The sequence below is a fragment of the Panicum hallii genome, chromosome 8 (assembly GCF_002211085.1).
Source record: "Panicum hallii strain FIL2 chromosome 8, PHallii_v3.1, whole genome shotgun sequence".
NCBI lineage: Eukaryota > Viridiplantae > Streptophyta > Magnoliopsida > Poales > Poaceae > Panicum > Panicum hallii.
In genome coordinates, this window is record NC_038049.1 from 6,574,008 (window position 1) to 6,594,034 (window position 20,027).

General features: G+C 48.6%; 3 protein-coding genes and 1 pseudogene across 4 annotated transcripts; all 4 read left to right on the plus strand.

Annotated features, from left to right (window-relative positions):
• The first annotated feature begins 5,031 nt into the window (after positions 1-5,031).
• Positions 5,032-6,285, plus strand: LOC112903580. Its single transcript, XM_025972831.1, has one exon. It carries the CDS (start codon positions 5,032-5,034, stop codon positions 6,283-6,285), a length of 1,254 nt encoding a protein of 417 aa, XP_025828616.1.
• A 3,808-nt stretch (positions 6,286-10,093) lies between these two features.
• Positions 10,094-11,383, plus strand: LOC112903581. The gene has a single exon (XM_025972833.1). It carries the CDS (start codon positions 10,094-10,096, stop codon positions 11,381-11,383), a length of 1,290 nt encoding a protein of 429 aa, XP_025828618.1.
• A 1,186-nt stretch (positions 11,384-12,569) lies between these two features.
• Positions 12,570-14,505, plus strand: LOC112903582 (annotated as a pseudogene).
• On the plus strand, positions 14,421-19,792 carry LOC112872435 (glycerophosphodiester phosphodiesterase GDPD4). Of its 2 annotated transcripts, XM_025935506.1 has the most exons (10): positions 14,422-14,803; positions 15,983-16,307; positions 16,431-16,517; positions 16,654-16,751; positions 17,818-17,878; positions 18,097-18,177; positions 18,370-18,462; positions 18,932-19,021; positions 19,128-19,255; positions 19,361-19,792. In XM_025935506.1, exons 1-10 carry the CDS (start codon positions 14,607-14,609, stop codon positions 19,524-19,526), a joined length of 1,326 nt encoding a protein of 441 aa, XP_025791291.1. In that variant the 5' UTR covers positions 14,422-14,606; the 3' UTR covers positions 19,527-19,792. The 2 variants fall into 2 exon arrangements, with proteins under 2 accessions (XP_025791292.1, XP_025791291.1); XM_025935507.1 differs by lacking the exon at positions 18,097-18,177 and having other exon boundaries at positions 14,421-14,803.
• The last annotated feature ends 235 nt before the right edge of the window (positions 19,793-20,027 follow it).

Below are 20,027 nucleotides of genomic sequence, written 5' to 3' on the forward strand. Positions count from 1 at the left end.
AATACTTCACCCCCAAAACTATAAAATCAGATATTTAATCCCCTTAACTTTGCAAAACCATTTACTGAGCCCCCTTCCTGGTTTTGCCGAGTGGTTTTGTACACGTAACGTGCTGAGCTGGACGCAGACGATGAGGTGGACCATCTGATATGTGGGCCCCGCTTATAAGTGGGCATCTCTTCTCCCATCTCTTCTTCTCCCCACCCTTCGACGCCACCCTCTCCCTCATCCGCCGTCGCATCGCCCTCGCCGACCTCCTCCACGCTGTATAGGCCCTCCTCCTCCTCGTTCGTGCGCAAGGCCCCGGCGACGCTCAGGCCCCCCTCCTCATCCTCGTCCGCACGCAAGGCCCTGGCGCCGGCCCAGTTGCAGCTCCCTGGCTCCGCCGCCTCGGGGGCGGGGTACCCGGAGACGCCATGGCAGAGGTTGTCTGGCTGGCCGGCGCCATCAGCATCAGGGTCCAAGGCGCGTCTCTTCTCGCGCTACTTCCTGCGCTCGTTCGCGCAGGTCCAGCCAGTGTGCGGCGTTCGAGCACGGCGAGTTCGTCCGCCTTGTCGAGGAGTTGCAGGAGCGGGACTCACGGCTCCACACCGAGCTGCTGGAGCACAAGATCCTCAAGGAGTTGTGCCATTCCTGGAGACCGAGCTCATCGCCGCCAAGAGCAACGAGCTCTGGCGGTGCTGGGTTGCGCTGTCCTGGCTCGAGGCTAAAAATGCATGCCAATGTGCCAAGCTCGACGCCGCCGTGGCGGCTGTGACGAGCAGTCGGTTCTGGAGATGGAGAAGGAGTTGGCGGAGGTGACAAAGTGGCAGTGGCTGCAGTCGCCCGCGGGCGAGGAGGGTGGGAGAGACCGAGAGAGGTAGGAAAAAGAAGAGAGGGGAGAAAAGATGCCCACTTACAGGCGGGGCCCACATATCAGATGGTCCATCTCATCATCTGCTTCCAGCTTAGCATGCCACGTGTATAAAACCACTCGGCAAAACCAGGAAGGGGGCTAAATGAATGGTTTTGCAAAGTTAAGGGGGTTAAATATCACTTCCCGTCAAGTTTGTGCGAAGCATATTCTACTCATTGAATTTGCCCTCAGGCTGCTGGCTAGTGGAGCTTGCTTTCAGCTAGGAGATCTGAATTCGAGCACCCTTGCTTCCTTCTTAATTCAAAACGAGGAGGATGTTTGCCTCTTCTCGTCAAGTTTTCTTTAATTGAATTTGCCTTTTGGACACCATGATTTTTTGTTTTGTCTCCACCACACTGCAGCAAAGAAAATATTCCTTCCATTATTTTCTCTCTACCAGACAAGAGCCCACCTGTCATCCCCTTCACCTCCATTTCTTTCTCCCTCCCTCATCTCCTTCCCCTCCGACGGTAAGCCATCTCGTTGACTTGTCCCTCCGGCCACTCCTTTCTAAGCCATGTCATCCACCACGGGATCTCCTTTCCAAGCTTGGAACGGTAAGGCTCTTGGCTGCATGGAAGCAGGGTAGAGAGGAGCGGCGGCTTGCATGCTCTGATTCTGGGGAAGATGCACAACCAGGGAGGTGGATTTGGTGCTTGAGGAGGTGGAATTGCAAGCCATGTAGCTTGGGTCGGGAAGCTCGTGCCAATTGGATTTGGAGAGGGGGGAACGAGCGAGCAGAGGATTCTGTGGTGGTGTGCTGCCGGTGCCTGCTCTGCTCTGCTTCCTGCTTGCTTGCCGAGCGCGCGCTGCAGAGAGGAAGAAATGAGAGAGGAAGTGACTCACGGACCGTGCCTCTCTCTCTCGATCTATATACATGGAAGAAAAGCATGGGCTTGGATTAGATCCGTAAGGGTGTGTTGTTCTTGTAACTTCTTTCCTTTCTTTTATCATTATTATTAATATATAATCGGACTTGATGTCCGATGGGAGACTAGTGCCCGGACGTTCCATGAGAAACTCTCACATCGGACGGCGAGGCTAGCAAAAGCATCAGTTTGCAACATGCATCGATAATGTACGCAACATCATATATAAATCTGTACAACATCAAAATTATTCTAAACTAGCTCATAGCATCAAACCGATTTTAGAGAAAAAAATCCCATCAAAACAAGACGATATATTTCATGCAACATCGGTTAAAATAATCCGGTCTTATTTAAAAGATTAAAACAAGAGACAAAATATCTCAGTGCAACATTCACAAATCCAGGATGCAACATCTGCAAACAACAAATGCAACATCACCGGGGAGGAAAAAATAACTCAGAATCGAATCACTCATCCAGCATCGCATATCATCCCTTGCAACATCTCAAACAATCTTTTATAACATTCAAAATGACCCAACTCAAACATCTCAATGTCTTGCAAATGAAATATAAATAAACAACAAATGCAACATTGTAAATCAATTGATGAAACATCCAAATAATCTATCATCCACAAATCACCTGTTGCAAACAAAGGCACCAGAAACACCTCATCCTCCCTACCAGGTGTCACCAGTTTCGAAGGACCGCAGCAAGGTGAGCACAACACATGATCTTCGCTGCCATTCCTCCCTGCCCAACCATGTCGTTGCCGCGCGAACTATATAGCACATCGTCTCCCGCGGCGCCGCTGCCTCACTTGCAACAGTAGGGGTGGAGGCCCGTGGGCGTCTAGCTCGATGGCCAGCGGCATGGAGGTACCCAAGCTGACTGCCATTGGTGAACGGGCACACGCAATGTTGTGCGTGAGGATGGGGCTGGCGATCTGTTGTCCATGCCCTTCAACAGCAACTAGCCAGACAATGAGATGCGGGTCAGCATCACCAGCGGGAGGGGGGGGGGGGAGAGAGGAGGGCACGGGACCAAGCAGCAAAAGCAGAGGGGTGGAGAGGAGCCGTGCGGCAGCGAGACGCCATGGCCTTAGGCTCTGCTGTGTTGAGAGAGGAGCGAGCACTACTAGGACATAGGCTCACCGGTTGTAAAATACCATCACCACCGGTTTTGATTCCCGTTGGATCAAGATCGACAGTGATAGGGCGGGCCATCACCGCGGGCTGTAGAATCAGCGGTGACGCCCTTATCACAAAACAAAAAATAAAAATAAAAAACTTGCTCGGCCAGCTTCACGCAGCTCGCCGCACTCCACTCACCTACGCCCGTGCCAGCCTACTCCGTGATGCCCTGCCGCGCCGCTCTGCTCGCGCCCCTCCAAGCCGGACCCCTCGACACGGCTCCTCCGCGCTGGCCCCGCACCGCTCGCCGTGCCCCTCCACGCCTTTCCTCCGCGCAAGCCCCCTCCACGCCGCTCCTCCGAGCAGGACCCCTCCACGCCACTCCTCCGCACCGGCTTGTGCCGCTCACCACACTGCCGCGCCACGCCGCCATCGGAGGGAGGTGTTGCAGGGGAGGGGAGGGGAGATTGCGGCCGGGGAGGGGGAGGGGAGGGGAGATGGCGGCAGGGGAGGGAATGTAGGGAAGGGGAGGAGAGATGGTCAGATGGTGGCAGGGGAGGGGAAGCAGGGGAGGGCGATGGCGGGGAGATGGGGGAGGAGTGGTGGGGGAGAGAGAAGGATGTGGGAGAGCCGGAGAGAATTAGTGGGAGAGAGAGAGGAGGGAGAGGGTTGAGTAATTAATATGGTGCTGTTGGTATCACCGTCGGATCATTTTACAACCCAACGATCACCGTCGGTTCGTAATACGATTCGACGGCGATACCAACTATCACCGCCGGATCCAAAGAGAACCGGTGGTGATAGAGCGTTTGCAAAGGATATATCTGTAGTAGTAGAGTGGTGTGGAAGGAGCTAGTAGTCTACGTTGGAGAAATATCTGATGAGCGGATGTGGATGGTGTGCATCCACGCAGCATCCAATTTGATTAACTACGCCGTGCGCTCAAAACCAAGCATTACTGATTATATAATCAGTAGGGGCGAGCCCTTCCTATTCTCATAAAAAACGATCTGGTAACAGAAATAAGAAATAAGTCAGGTGAGGCCAATCCAGGTAAATATATAATAGACTTGCGTTTGGTTGCCTAGGTTTGGTTGCCTAGCTTGGTGATGTTGGTCTGAGTTGACGTGTGTTTGATAGCCTGCATATCTGAGTGGCCCAGCCTAAGTAAAAGGAAGGCCCGTGTTTGGATGGCTGCATATGCCCATATGGGGCGTTCTCATATCCGGATTAGCTCCATCGATGATGTTACCACAACCATTCTATACCCTCAAATAAAATCACACATCCAATTCTCTCGGTGACCATACTCTCATTTCACCTCCCATACAGCCCATGATAGGATCGAGTTCCATATTACTAAATCCTCATTCTCCTCCCATCTACCATCCTTCTCTAAGATCACTAGTTTTTCTATGCCACCACTAACCTTCTATTTTTGCCACTCCACCCCGGCTCTCCCTACTACTACTATGTGACTGCCGCCATGATGCCATCCTCTAATGTTAAAAAGTAGATAAGTGGGCATGCAAAGTCCGGAACACTGGTCCTTACGGAGTACATGTCTACCACAAAGTTAGGTTATAGTCACCTTAAAGGAACCGCTTCCCGCTCAGCGTCCCACGGTAGAGTGAAAAACAAAACAACAAATTTCGACATCTAAATCTGCGAATACAAATTTTCTTTGTATTTTCTTTTTTAAAATATTTCTTTTCTTTGTATTTTCTGCTAAGTTTTACGAACTCAACCGTGTCAAGGGGAAATATAATTGTAAATAACATGGAAAATAAATCGAATGGGAATAGCAGAGAAAACCGAGCCGAGAAAGGAAAAAGAACGGCAATGATAAGTGGGCCTAGAGTGGGCATCACGGGCTGAAGTTTCGGCCCGATCGGCGCAACAAACATTCTTCCCCACCAAGAAAATGCGAGCGAGGCAGAGGCCTGCAACAGCTACGATACAGCTGGCTCCTCTCTTCCGCCGGCTCCGGCGCCGGCGCCCAGAATAAAAGGGGATTCGAATCCCCCACCCCACCCAGTTCGCCACCGCCTTCTCCTCTTCCTCCGCCAGCCCGCTGGGCAGCAGCAACCAGCACGTCCTCCGGGCTCCCACCCCACCGCGCGACGCCATGGCCGAGACGCCGCCGCCACCGCCGCAGCGCAAGTCCCTGCAGGACCTCGACATGGACACCCAGCGCCTGATCCTGAGCCGCATCCCCTGCCGCGTCGACCGCGGCCGCATATCCCTCGTGTGCCGCGCGTGGCGCGACATGGTCCGCAGCCAGCAGCACATGCTGGTGGGGCGCCTGCTCCCGCAGCCGCGATCGCTCCAGTGGCTCCTCCTCCGCGGGCCCTTCCCCGCCGGCTCCAACCGCGTCGTCTGCGTCCTCAGCGGCTGCCGCGTCCACCACTACATCAATGTCGTCCCGCCCGACGCGCGCTGCTTCGGGGCCCACGGCGGCGCCTGGCTCTTCGTCGACACCCGCGAGCCCGTCCACAGGGCCGCGGCCGTCAACGCCCGCACCGGCGCCTTCCGCAACCTCCCGCGAGAGCTCCTGCGCCGGGCCGACCCGTACGTCTACAGGATGGTCATCCACGCCGCCGCGCTCTCGTCCTCGCCGGACGACGCGAACTGCGTCGGCGCCGCCATCGTCACGGCCTGGCAGAACGCGGCCCCGGGAGCCGGCCTGCCGCCACGCCGCCGCTGCGTCGCGCTCTGGCGCAGGGACTGGCCGCGGGCCTGGGATTTCGTGCCGCCCGGCCAAGACGACGTTTCCTTGAATGTTGAGGACGTCCTCTACCTCAACCACAATGGAGCATTCGCCTTCGTCACCCAGGGAGAACACATCCGCATTTGCGTGCCATTGCGGCTTTCAGAGAACATGCTGTCAACAAAATGGGGGACGCTCCGCTTCCGTCCCGGTGGGCCCCTCTACGACCACTTCGTCCGCTCTCGCTACCTCGTCGTCTCCGGCGGGGAGCTGCTCATGGTCGTCAGGTTCACGCCTCATCCTAATATGCCGACGTCCAAGTTCAAGGTGTTCCGGACGGCTAAACGGAACGTGAATGACGACAACGCCGACTTCCCCATCGCTCTGTACCCCTGGGCATGGAGCGAGCTGGACACGCTGGGTGGCTGGATGCTGTTCGTCGGGCATGGCTGCTCCAGATCCTACAAGGTGGATAAGTACCCGGGCTTCAAGGAAGGCATCTACTTCCTGGATGATGGCAAGTTCTACGACGATGCAGTGATCTTCGACAACGGCAATGGGAATCACTACCCCTGCAGCGACAACGGGAAGTGGTCGGAAGGCCAAATCCAGCGCTGCTTCCCGAGGTCAGACCCATCGGTCCACTCTGCTCCAGTTTGGCTTCTCCCTTGAGGCGGCGACATGTTTTCAGCTACCCTATGATCCTTGAGTTGATTTGTCTGAGATCATGTCAATTGAGGTCCTGACGAACTTCTGGTTGCAATGTTTTCATGAGTCGATTAGTCTGAGATCGTGTTATTTGACGTGCTGCTGGTTGCAATATGCAGAGTGAGGAGGTTGTTTCTGATTGCAATATTCAGACTTAGGTAGTTGCTGAATGCAATGTTCAGAGTCAGATAGTGTCCAAATAACAATGTACTGCTTCAATTGTTAAAGCTGCATACTACTTTCCAATGCCTTGTGGGTATTCTATCAGTTTTTGTTAACTGAATGCAGAGCATAAATGGAATTGGATTTGCATGTTTGTGCAGTTCAGTTTGAAAATATGTTTGAAAGTACACAGGTTTTTCCTTATCTCCATACAGCTTGGAATTGAAATTGCAGGGATGCTAAATTGATGTTAATTGATTAGCTGAGGTACATGCTTGTTGCACTATTCATAGTGAGATAATTTCTTATTGCATTATTCAGATTTAGGTAGTTTCTGACTGCAATATTCAGAGTCAGATAGTTGTCGAAATCACAGTGTACTGCTTCAATTGCTGAACCTGCATACTACTTTCCATTTCCAGTGCCTTTTTGCTTCCAATTATTTTTTAACTGAATTCAGAACAGAAATATGAATTGGATTATCAAGTTCATGCAATTCAGTTTGGAATTGTGTTTGTTAGTGCTTTGGTTTTTCCATAAAGGTTAGCATGGAACTGGTTTTGTACGGAACTTGAATTAATATAATTCAGTTTGGATCTCTAATCATTTACAATATTGTCGATATGATAGTAGTCAGTTAGTTGCGTAATGCTCTGCAGTGGTCCGAAGTCTGAACTATAAACCTTTGGAAACACCCATTTTATTGGCAGTAACCACTTTTCAATAGAATCTGACGCACTTAATTTTTATACTGACCAAACTTTGTCTTCCTTCACTTATCTTTTTGATATGATGAACTTAAATGCAGAATACTTGCTTGTGATCTTAACCGTGTTTCTGTCGCCTTGTGAAGCACTAGCAATAGCCAAAGCCAAAGCCAAACCCATTTTGGTGATGAAGTTGTCTGTTTCTGAATGCAGATGTCACAATGATCCACAAGTCCTTTCCATGTGTGGATAATTTTACAGTTTCAACTATCTGCATTTTACTGAACAATTTGCAGTACACAGGATCTCAGAATTGAATTATCTTCATTTTTTTGTTTGCTCATTCTATATAGTGCATGTAATTTGGGGTATAGAAATTTGCAAATTCACTTCATGTATCACATCACATCCAAACTTGTGTACAGTTTGGAATCCATCAGGAACACAAATTGCTTCGCACAAACAAATCACATTATGTGAAACATTTGGAAGGAGCGTAACCGCCACATTTTCCAACACACCAGCCTAGTCCCAGCGACTGAGGTCGCTGCAAGGGCGAAGGAGAACATTGTGCAAAGGAGGCGTGCCTTCATGACGAGTTGACCCTGAACCCTTTGTGCTGTTCAGTTGTTGAGTTGGGGCTTTGATAGTTGTGCGTTACTTGTTCTGGCCGTAATTCTCTCGTTGCCCTTCTGTTGCTTTCTACCTTAAGTGATCAAACAGAGCTCCTGCCATTTTCTTTTTAAGAAACCCACATTCTGATTTTCTATATATAGTACATTGTTTTCTAAAATTGGTTCATACGTGTTCCTTGACCCTGGTTAATGTCAAGAGGCACACGCCGGTTAACGCGGGCCTTGTGGTATTTCTATCAGTTTTTGTTTACTGAATGCAGAGCAGAAATGGAAGTGGATCTGAATGTTTGTGCCATTTAGTTTCAAATTGTTTTTTGTTACTGTTCTGTTTTTCCTTACCTCAATGCCACCTGGAATTGGAATTGATTGGATGCTTAACTAGTGTGTTTTGATAGCCATAAGCCCATAACTCATTTACACGGTGAGTATATTGTCTTGCTGATCTGATCAATGGTGTTGTCAAAAAGCCATGGTATGTAGTTGTTCACTCATCTAGCACACTGCTACGATGTGATGTACTTCCTGGAGCTAGTAAAGCACCCTTTTAATGGCAGTAACCGTTTTCCTTGTAATATCAGTCAAGCACAAATTGTTGATTGCAATATCGAACCACATGTACTGCTTCAAGTGCAGAACCTGCATACCACTTGTCAGTGCCTTTGTGGTATGGGTTTTTGCTGATGCAAAGCAGAAGTGGAATTGTATTTGCATGTTTGAGCGATTCAATTTGACAATGTGTTTATTAGTTCTCTGGTTCCTTATCTCACTACAGCTTGGAAATGGAAATTTCAGGAACTGAATTAGTCTGGCACCCCATTCAGAGTTTCAGTATTTTTGTCATGACATGGTGATTGTTGATTAGTCTATCACAAATCTATAGTGTGGTCTGAACTCTGAAGCTAGGATAAGCTCATTTCAACCGCAGTAACCACTTTGCAACAAGATCTGTGCGACTCAATTGTTGTACTTCTTCTTACTAATCTTTAGTGATTGTTTGCTTGCCTACCAGATCCCATAACTTGAATGCGGAATATTTTCATGGAATCTGAAATGAGATTACATCATCTCCTGAAAAGAATTTGCAGTAGCCAAACTTTCTTTTTTTTTAAGTCCGCTGTGTCTGATCTAGCAGGAGATGTGTCATGTGGGGACGGCGCTTGTCCCACACCCAGGCACAGCACCCACCGGGTGGTTAGGAAAGATTAGAATAAAAGATTTGGTTAGTTACATGGTAAACTAAGATCAGGGAGTTTGTTCCCTTAGATAACAGGCTATGTGCCTATATAATAGATGTAATCAGGGACTCCAGAGAAAGGAAGAAAGAATTACTCATCTCCTATCTTCCTTTTGCTCTCCTAATCTCATCCCCTTCACCATTGGGCCGACGGGCAAAATCCCCACCGCCTCTACCAGTCGAGGCTACGAACTGCGGAGCCGAGGCCCTGCCATCTTGGGCGCCGACGCCCTTAACAACCTAGTATCAGAGCCTAGAGATTATCTGTTACATTTAAGTACAGAGAGCCTAGAGTTTTGAGAGCTAGCAGGAGATGGGAGCCTAGAGGTTCAAATTACCATCAACTTACCTTACCATCCCATATGCTGTTAAATTTGCAGTTCAAACTCTCTGCAGTTTACTGAACTTGCAATGCAAATCTCAACTGCGGTGAATGCATTTTTTTTATCTTAGTTTAATATCTTGTTATCTTTGTATTATTATTCTAGTTCATTATGAGACAATGCAACCGGGATTGCAATTTGCAGCACGCATAATGTGACCAGGAAAATGTCTTTGTGTTATACTGCTAGCATACCATACAGAACACAATTTGTGTGGCTTTGCAATTCACAAGTTTTACATCATATTGCTAGCACTGATGCCAATGCCATTGGTAAATGCCTAGAATGTGAACATGCCAGAACACAAACATATTTTTTTAAGGTGAACACAATCATATCTCTTCATTTTTCCCAACTAGAGTACAATTAGTATGGAAAAACAGAGAAAACCGTGAAAGAAAAAAAAATAGCGGCAATGATCGATGGGCCTAGAATTTTAGCAGGGCATCACGGGCTGAACTACTGCGGCCCAAGCGAGCAACTTCCTCCTCTCCGGCTAGCAACGAGACAGCTGGCTCCTTGCTGGCTGCCTCCCGCCGGCTTCCTCCAGAACAAAAGGGGATTCGAATCCCTCCACCCAGTTCGCAACCGCCTCTCTCTTCTTCTTCTTCCACCAGCAAGTCAAGTCCTCCCGGCTCATCCTGCGACGCCATGGCCGCGCCCCTGCCCCGGCCCGCGTCCCTGCAGGACCTCGGCGAGGACATCCAGCACATGATCCTCCGGCGCATCCCGTGCGGCATCGACCGCGGCTGCATGTCCCTGGTGTGCCGCGCGTGGCGCGACGTGATGCGCGACCAGCGGAGACGGCTCGGGCACCTGCTCCCGCGGCTGCCGGCGCTCCCGCGGCTCCTCCTCCCCGCGCCCTTCTCCGTCCGCTGCCTCGCCAGCGGCTCCCGCGTCTGCTGCGTCCTCAGCGCCTGCTGCGTCCACCAGGACCACCACTACCTCGCCGTCACCCCGCCCGGGTCGCGCTGCTTCGGCTCCCACGACGACGGCTGGCTCTTCATCGAGACCCACCGCCCGCGCTCCCACAAGGCCATCCACGTCCGCACCGGCGTCGTCCGCGTCTTCCCGCGGGAGCTCGAGCGCCGGACCGACCCGTACCCGTACGTCCACAGGATGGTCATCCACGCCGCCGCGCTCTCGGTCACCTGGCCCCACGAACCGAACTACGTCGGCGCCGCCATCGTCACATCCTGGCAGCACCCACCCCTAGGCGGCGCGCTCGCCGTGCCGCCATACCGTCGCTGCATCGCGCTCTGGCGCAGGGGCTGGCGCCGCGCCTTCGATCCCGTGCCCCTTGACCACTACGACGCCGCCTTGGATGCTGAGGACGTCCTCTACGACCGTGGGGGAAGATGCTTCTTCTTCCTCACCCAGGGCGAGCACATCCGCGTGTGCATGCCTGTCCGGCTTCGAGATAACAAGCTGATTACACACTGGGAGACGGTCCTCTTCTGTCCCGGTGGGCGCGTCTACGACCAGTACGTCCGCGCTCGCTACCTCGTCGTGTCCCGCATGGATCTGCTCATGGTCGTCCGGTTCACGCCTCAGCCTAACCAGCCGACGTCCAAGTTCAAGGTGTTCCGGGTGGCTAAACGGAACAACATGCCCGACGCCTACGCCGACGCCTTCCCCGTGGCTCAGTACCCCTTTGCATGGAGCGAGCTGCACGCGCTGGATGGTCGGGTGCTGTTCGTCGGCCATGGTTGCTCCAGATCCTACGAGGCGAGACGGTACCCGCCGGACTTCAAGGACGGCATCTACTTCCTGGATGATGGAGAGTTCTACGACGCGGCAGTGATCTTCGGCATCGGCAACGGAAACCAGAGGCGCTACCCCTGCAGCGACAACGGGAAGTGGTCAAATGGCCATGTCCAGCGCTGCTTCCCGAGGCCAGACCCGTCGGACCACTCTGCTCCAGTTTGGATTCTCCCTTGAGGCGGCCACCGGTTTTCAGCTACCGAATGATCCTTGAGTTGATTTGTCTGAGATCATGTCAGTTGAGGTCCTGAGGAACTTCTGATTGCAATGTTCAGAGTGAGGTAGTTTCTGATCGCAGTATTCAGAGTCAGTTAGTTGCTTATTGCAGTATTCAGAGTGAGGTAGTTTCTGAATGAAATATTCAGAATCAGATAGTCGTTGAAATCACAATGTACTGCTTCAATTGCTGAACCGGCATACTACTTTCGATTTCTGCGACTTTTTGTATCAGATCGGTTTTGTTAACTGAACATCCAGTGCCTTGTTGTTTCCAATCGTTTTTGTTAACTGAATGTAGAACAGATTTTCAATCGGCTTTTCACGTTTGTGCAATTCAGTTCGAAAATGTGTTTGTTGGTGCTCTTTTTTTTCCTTATCTCAACACAGCATGGAATTGGAATTGCGTGGAAGGTTAACTAGTGTGATTTGGTACTTTAACTCATTTACAGTCATGGTATGATGATCTGTACACTGAAGCTAGTGATGCCTGCTTTTAGTGGCAGTAATCATTTGCAAGATCATTTTGCAAGCCTCCTTTATTGTACTGTTCTCACAACTCTCTGTGTTTTTATGTTTTGTCTGTCGAATTTAATGGACTTGTATGCAGAAGATGTGCACGATTTCACTGTGCTTGTGTAAAGTTTGTGTTAGCCTTAAGTTATGAGCCTGAATGCGGATTCCACATTTACTAAATGATGGCTCACTTACCGTTCATTCTTCCATGTCCTGATAAATTAGCATTTGAAATTCTCTGCTTTTCAAGTGAGGAAGTTATCTGCCTTTCACTAAACTTGCAATGTATCTCAACTGTGGATAATACAGATTTTAAATTTTAATTCGGTATATAGCTATCAGCATATTTTTCTAGTTCATTATGACCGGTCATTGACATGGTATTCCAATTTGAAGTACACATAATTTGCTTTCTAGCTGGGATCAATGATTCCAAACTCTCCATTTCTCTGAATATGCACTTCAAAATCAAAATTGTGCAGAATATAGATTTATCTTAATTTGCTATCTGTCTATCTGCATATTGATTTTGTTTTAGATAATGGAAAGACAGTTCTGGCTTTTTGCATCTCATAATGCAACATGGTAGATATCGCGTTTAATTTTCTGATTCTGCAAAGTACATGTAATTATGGTTTTGCAATTTGGAAATTTTACATCAGGTTAGTTGTTGAGATCAGACCGAAACCGCTTTTATTGTGGAAGCAGCATACTACTTTTCAATACCTTGTGAGTTTTCTATTGTTTCTGTTAACTGAATGCAGAGCAGAAACGGAATCGGATTTGCATTTATGCAGTTCAGTTTGAAAATGTGTTAGCCAGTGCTCTGGCTTTTCCTAATGTCAGTACAGATGGGAAAACTGAAATTGCAAGGAGGCTGAACAAATGTTAGTTGACATGCTGAGGTAGTTTCATATTCTCATTTTCAGAGTGAGGTAGTTGCTGGTTGGGATATTTTTTCAGAGTGATGTACAGTTGTTGAAATCACTCCTAGTGTTCAATGGCTTAACCTGCATACTACTTTTCAGGTCCTGATGGTATTCTGTCGGCTTTGCTAATTTGCTAACTGAACGCAGGGCGAAACAATGGTGGCCATGAATGGCATGTTTGTGTGAATGTAGGAATACAATCCAGCACGGAATTGGATTGCATGTTTGTTCAATCCAGTTTGAAAATATGTTTGTTCGTGATCTGGGAACTTTTTGTTCCTTTATTTTGAACTCTCTGCTCTAATCTAAAGCCTAAATGCAGATTACACAATTCTGTCCAATGACTCATTTACTAGTCCTTTCCCTGTACTAGTGTACTCTTAACTTCGCATTTCAATCTGCAATTTCTGAACTTCCAATGTAAATCATAGCTGTGAACTGTGAAGAGTACAGTTTTTTTTTATGGGTGTAGAGTACTACAGATTTATCTTAGTTTGGTATCTGGCAATCTGCAGTATGGCCGTATGGGCATGCGGACTTCTTGGCCCAACCACCAAATGCGGCCCGTCCAATACTGCAGCTTCCTTCCTCCCAAGTCCCACCTGGCCGCGGAGGCTTCCAGAACAAAAGCGGATTCGAGTCCCCCACCGGCCACCGCCTCGGCGCCTCCAACGCCTTCCTCTCCCACCCCAGCTCGCCACCGCAACCACGCCGTGAGGCAGCCGCGGCTCCACCGCCAAACCGCCCCTCCCGCCCCCCACCCGCGCCGCGGTCCTGGGCGGACCTCGCCGCCGACCACCTGTACGAGGTCCTCGCGCGCGTCCCGTGCCCGGTCGACCGCCACCGCGCGTGGCGCGCGTCGTCGGCCGCCCCCGGCCCGCCCGCGAAGCCGCCGCCGCTGCCGCGCGCGCTCCCGTGGCTCCTCCTCCCCGCGCCCTACCCCGACGGCGCCACCCGCGCGGCCTGCTGCGTCCTCAGCGGCTGCCGCGTCCACCACCACCTCACCGTCACCCGCCCGGGGCGCGCTGCTTCGGCTCCCACGACGGCGCCTGGCTCTTCCTCCACTTCCACGACACGGCCAGCCACCTGCTCCTCAACGTCCGCACCGGCGACGTCCACCATTGTCTCCCGGGCGTGCTCGGCAACAATCTCGTCGTCCTCGCCGCCACGCTCTCGTCCTCGCCACGCGAGGGTGACGCGCGCTGCGTCGCCGCCGCCATCGTCGCGACCGTCGGGGCGCCGCGCCAGCGGAGCGTCCTGCTTTGGCGCGTGGGGCCGCAGCGGCTCCACGAGGCCATGCAGTCCGTTGGGTTCGAAGTTGGCCTCGGCGCGGACGTGGAGGACGTCGTCTACCACCGCCGAGCCTTCCATTTGATCACCCGCGGCGGCCACATCGTCGTGAGCAAGCCGACCGTGCTGCACAACGGGGACCTGGGAGCAGACCAGGCGTGGCGCTTCTTCCTGCCCAGTGGGCGCAGCGACGACCAGTTCGTCCGCGCTCGCTACCTCGTCGTGTCCCGCGGGGAGCTGCTCATGGTCGTCAGGTTCACGCCTCAGCCTAATCAGCCGACGTCCGAGTTCAAGGTGTTCCGGGTGATTGAACCGCAGTTTCTGGCGACAAAGCCCACACCGACGTAGATGACGACGACGCGGACGCCGACAATGCCGAAGACGGTGGCAACTTCGTTGTTCAGTACCACTGGTCGTCGTGGAGCGAGCTGGACACTCTGGGTGGCCGGATGCTGTTCGTCGGGCATGGCTGCTCCAGATCCTACGAGGTCGATCAGTACCCGGGCTTCAAGGACGGCATCTACTTCTTGGATGACGGGGATTTCTACGACGCGGCGGTGATCTTCGGCAACGGCAATGTGAGGCAGTACCCTTGCAGCGACAACGGGAGGTGGTCAGAAGGACATGTCCAGCGCTGCTTCCCGAGGTCAGACCCATCAGACCACTCTGCTCCAGTTTGGCTTCTCCCTTGAGGCGGCGACATGCTTTCATGAGTCGATTAGTCTGAGATCGTGTTAATTGACATCCTTGATCCTTCTGGTTGCGGTATTCAGAGTGAGCTGTTTCTGATGCAATATTCAGAGAGGTGTAGTTTCTGATTGCGATATTCAGAGTGAGGGTAGTTGCTGACTGCAATGTTCAGTCAGATAGTTGTTGAATTCACAACGTACTGCTACAATTGCTAAACCTGCATACTACTGTTCCATCCCATTTGTTGATAGATATGCATTTCAAACTCTGCATTTCACTGAACACGCGATGCTAATCTCGATTGGGCTGAACGCAGATTTATCTCAACTTGGTATCTAATGCATATATATGGTTTCCCCTAGCTGAACAGTGTGAGATCATTTTAATTGATGGACGTGCTGAGATAAGAATCTGGTTGCAATATTGAGAGTGAGATGGTTATCAAAATCACAAGTGCATGCTTCAATTGCTGAGCCTGCGTGCTAACTTTCTATTCCTTTGTCGCATTCCATCAGTTTTCGTCTTTTCAACAATGGCAATGCGTAACGATTGCCGTATATTTCATCTTATCGTGAATGAATTAGTAATGGGCAATCCATTTTGAAAATGTGTGTTGTTGCTCCAGTGTTTCCATGCATAACAGTAGAGCCTAGCATGGAAATGGATTTGAACTGAAACTGAAATACAGTATGATTCAGTATCGAGTCGTTCTCACTGTGATCGATCTTAATTTGCTGATGAGATCGGTGATGTTGTTATGCTATGATGGTGCTGTCCATTAGTTCTATGCAGTCTATGGTGTGGTCTATAACTAGTAACATCACCTTGTTCTTGTTGCTACTAGTTTTGGGTGCTCTCTACTTGTCTGTTGGATTTTCATGAACCTTGAATGCAGAAATGAGAAGTCCATTGTAATCTTTCTGCTGAAATGTATAATCCAGTGCACATATGGCATGTTATGTGCTTCGATTTTTTCCCCCCAAAAAGATGGATCCGGCATTCTCGCATGTTGTGAATTTGCGTGGTATGAAAATGCAACTTTGCCGTGTTCCGAAGCTCGATCCAAACTCATTTTATTATGGGTTCTCTGCGTCTAATCTATAGTACTCATCTTGTTATGGGCTTAAATTGCAAGATGGGCTGGGCTGGGCTGGGCTGGACCCTGGCCTTTCGGAATCTTCCAACTGGGCTCAGTTTCTTCATTTTTGCCTGCCTTCGGAGTGCACGGGGGAGAAGCGCACGCAGAGAGAATGAGGGGGCTCCTCGGGCGCCGGCGGCAGCCGCCGCCACTCCCCCTCTTCCCCGCCGCCAAGCGCTCGTCCGCTCCGGCGGGCCTCCTTCTCGGCCGCATCCGCCGTCTCCTCCCGGCGAGCCGGCTCCTCCGGCTGCTCCTCCTACTCGCCCTCTTCTCCCTCGTCCCGCCGGCCTTCTTTCACCTCCGCCTGCGCCGCTTCCACCGCGTGCGTCCCCCGTCCCCTCGATTCTCAATCGGAGCCCTTTCACGCCTTGGGGTTCCACTGATTTGATTCGGTTCGTTTCTTTGGTGTCACGTTTGCTAAACCTTTTTGGTTGCTGGCTTGCAGATGCGCGAGAGGAAGTGCGGGTGGATCACGAGCCCGCCTATGGTGTGCGCGCACGGCGGCGACTCCACCGACGCGTTCCCCAACTCGGTGGGTTTGCAGGGGAGACGGATGCGCGCTCCCTGTGAATTGATTTTGTTTCTCTAACAAGGGGATTTCCCCCATGTTTTTGAGCTGAGGTAATTGTGTTGACGAGACTTGTTTTCTTGGGGATCCCGTGGTTCAGATGGAAGCATTTCGGATGGCTCTGGACGCGCGGGTCGACTGCGTGGAGGTGGACGTCTCGAGGTCCTCCGACGGCGTGCTCTTCGCGCTGCACGACAGGTAATTGAATTGCCACTTTGCTGGGGTGGTGTAATCAATTACTTGCTTACATTTGATGATTGATTTACTAAAGTATCAGAAATCGGCATGTGATGTTTATATCTGTGAATGCGTATGGCTTGTTTTTAATAGAACTGGACATAGAAGCTATAGTACCAATAGTACTTCTTGATGGTCCAGTGTTCTGTTTAGAAATTTGCCCTTTGCTGTTATATGATATGTTGACGTTAGTGTCATGGAAAAATGCATGCGCTTGCCAAGTGTAAACAGGGTACCACGAAAAAATTCATGGTTACATGGATGGATTGCTGTGGAATCCTCTTAAAGATGACTTTTACAACCGTTTTGACACATTTATATATATGGAATAGTCTACAAACAAAGAAAACGAAAACTTATCATTAAATTGGATGGGTGATGAAGACTGCCTGCATAGTACATATTGCGCTTACCATCTCATAACATTATAAATCTAAGCTGTTTTAATAATTAAACTGCAAATATGTCTAACTAATGGGGTTAAGAAGACATCTAACTGGCAACCGTCTGTCTAATTTTCCTAGGCCGTTAGATATTAGTTTGTCGGGTTTACCCACCACCATTACTAATAAGCTGATTAGTTGGATGACACTGCCATCTTTCGCTACACTTTTTCATATAATTTTGTTATTTATTGATATGCTTTCATTTTATTAAATAGGCAACTCTGAAGTTTGGAATATAATTATGAGAAAACAGTTCTATCTTCCTATTACTCATTGGCATATGGCTGGTTTGTTTCGAGAGTTATGCACACCTTAGTTTTTGGAAGGGACTGCCGGGAAGCATACGATTACTTTCTTATTTTGTGTTCATAGTTCTTACTACCTATAACCATGAGCACGAGGCCATGATATGGTTGGGAATCACCCTCCTGCTACTGTTAATTGTGAAATGGATGGAATTTCATAAAATATTAGCTTGAGAAAACATTTTTGAATGTTCAGTTTGATGAATGCATCTATTAGCATGCTTATTTTTCTTTCTAACAACATGCCTGGACCTAATGCACAATTGACACAGGCAGGGATCTGCAAAAAATGTCTGGTAATTCCACTGCCAAAGTTGGCTACTGGAGCACAGATGAGGTGACTCATTTTTGTAGTTTTAATCTTACTATAACATCCTAAAATTCCTGTTCTTATTTTATTTTTGCTCAAACCAAACTGCTAAATGACTGATTGGAGTATATGGATTGAAGTTGCCTCATTTTTTTTGTTTCATTTATGTTTCCTTAGACATTTCATGATCATTGACTGATTTTGGAGTTGTTAGCTAATAGAGTTATCATTTAGTTGTTCTGTAGATAAAAGCACTAAGTACAAGGTTTCAGCTATCGAAAAGTGTCCGAAACGAGGATGTTCCTAAAGCAGAAGATGCTCTGGCAGTAAGCATTGATCCAACCAATTTTAAGTTGTAGGAAATTTGGTACTTTTCGATTGGTAGTCCTTGTAATCACTTAAGCTTTAAGCTACTTGTCTGAAACTGTGAAAGCTTTTCCATAAGCATATTAAGCTTTACTGGATAATTGAGTATAGATTTAATTGTTTACATGTATGAACTGTTTTCCCTCATACAGATGATATCACAGTCGGTTCGGCAGGTGATTCTGGATGTGAAAGTTGGCCCACCTTCATTTGAGAAAGGTTTAGCTGAAGATGTATTGTCTCTTGTAAGTTTTGCCTATGTCATGTCTTGTTTTGCCTAATGGCATGCTTTAAATAGCATGAGCTGTTTTGTTTACTATTCTTATACCTCTTGGTTCTTCACATATAACTGATGTACCTAGCTTATCTGTATCATATCATCAATTTTCTAGAGCTTAGTTGTAATTAGTTTGAACCAATCATTAATTGTGATAAACGATTTATGGCCAAATGCTCTGTGTCTGTAGTGAGTAACATTGTTGAATTTCCTTATACTTGATCACATGTTGCTTCAAGGAATGGCATCTTAATCCATGGTACGGCTTCATGTGATTCCATCCTTGTAGATTTCTAGCTAATCTTGCCTAATTTATGTACTGTTATCTGTTTCAGTGATTTGTCATTTGACTTCAGTCTGAAATGTTGCAATTTTTGCAGAATGTTTTTGAAAACCTTTCATGATTCAATTTCCTTCTTTTTTGTTCCTTATTGCAGCTGAAGAGAACAAATTGCAAAAATTGTCTTGTGTGGGCAAAAAGTGATGACCTAGGGAGAGAGATGATCAAGTTGTCTAAAGATGTTGTGGTACATTGTTCTCTCTTTTACATTTCTTTATTTGAATGATCCATCTATTATCTGTGCCTACGACCACATGTCCTGTACGTTTCAATAGGTGGCTCATCTGTTATAGGTTGGTTATATTGTTATGGTTGATAAGTCCACTGGTAGAAGAACCGAGTTGGTGCGGCTCGAAGGGGCTAAAGTTGCTGGTGTATATCACCCTTTGATCCATGAAAAAGTAGTGAAGGTCATGCGGAGGTACGTGCACCGGATACCTCATGTTTAGATCTCTGTTTTCCCCTGTTTGCAATTTGCATTACATTATGTTCAAACTGAACTTAAGCTTGTTGGATTTGAAAACAGACATGATAAGAAAGTTTTTGCATGGACTGTTGACGATACCAACTCCATGGAGAAGATGCTATCTGAGCATGTTGATGCCATTGTGACCAGCAAGCCTTCCGTCCTGCAGCAGCTTATGCATGAGACAAGATCTGAGTGCATGGAAGATGGTTTTGCCTTACCATAGGATTTCTATTTCTTAGTGCACATTACTATCACTGCAGGTTTGAGAACAAAAGAGTAAGAATTTTTTTTATAGATTAGATGATGATTTATCTTATCTTTTACACTTCGATAGATCATTGAGATAGGCCTTAAAAAAATATAATTAACTTGCCATGAATCTTTTTTTGGTTTCATTTTACCGCTCCACTACAACAGATCAAGTGATAGTGACATTGTGATAATATTATCATTGATTCATAGGATCATACTTTCACGATTGAATTTCAAGTAGGTTTCTCACCTTTTGATGCATATATATATATATGTATATGTATATGTATATGTATATATATATGTATATGTATATGTATACCTACGGAATCTATCGTTTTTGCTGAAGATCATGTGATGATTGCCAATGGTGTTTACCTTGTGTTCCACGTTTTCTTTTTCGGAATGGCTATATTATGGTTTTTTTGGGGGAGCCCAGCTCCAAGATTCAAGAACTCTCAGAGCTGAAGCT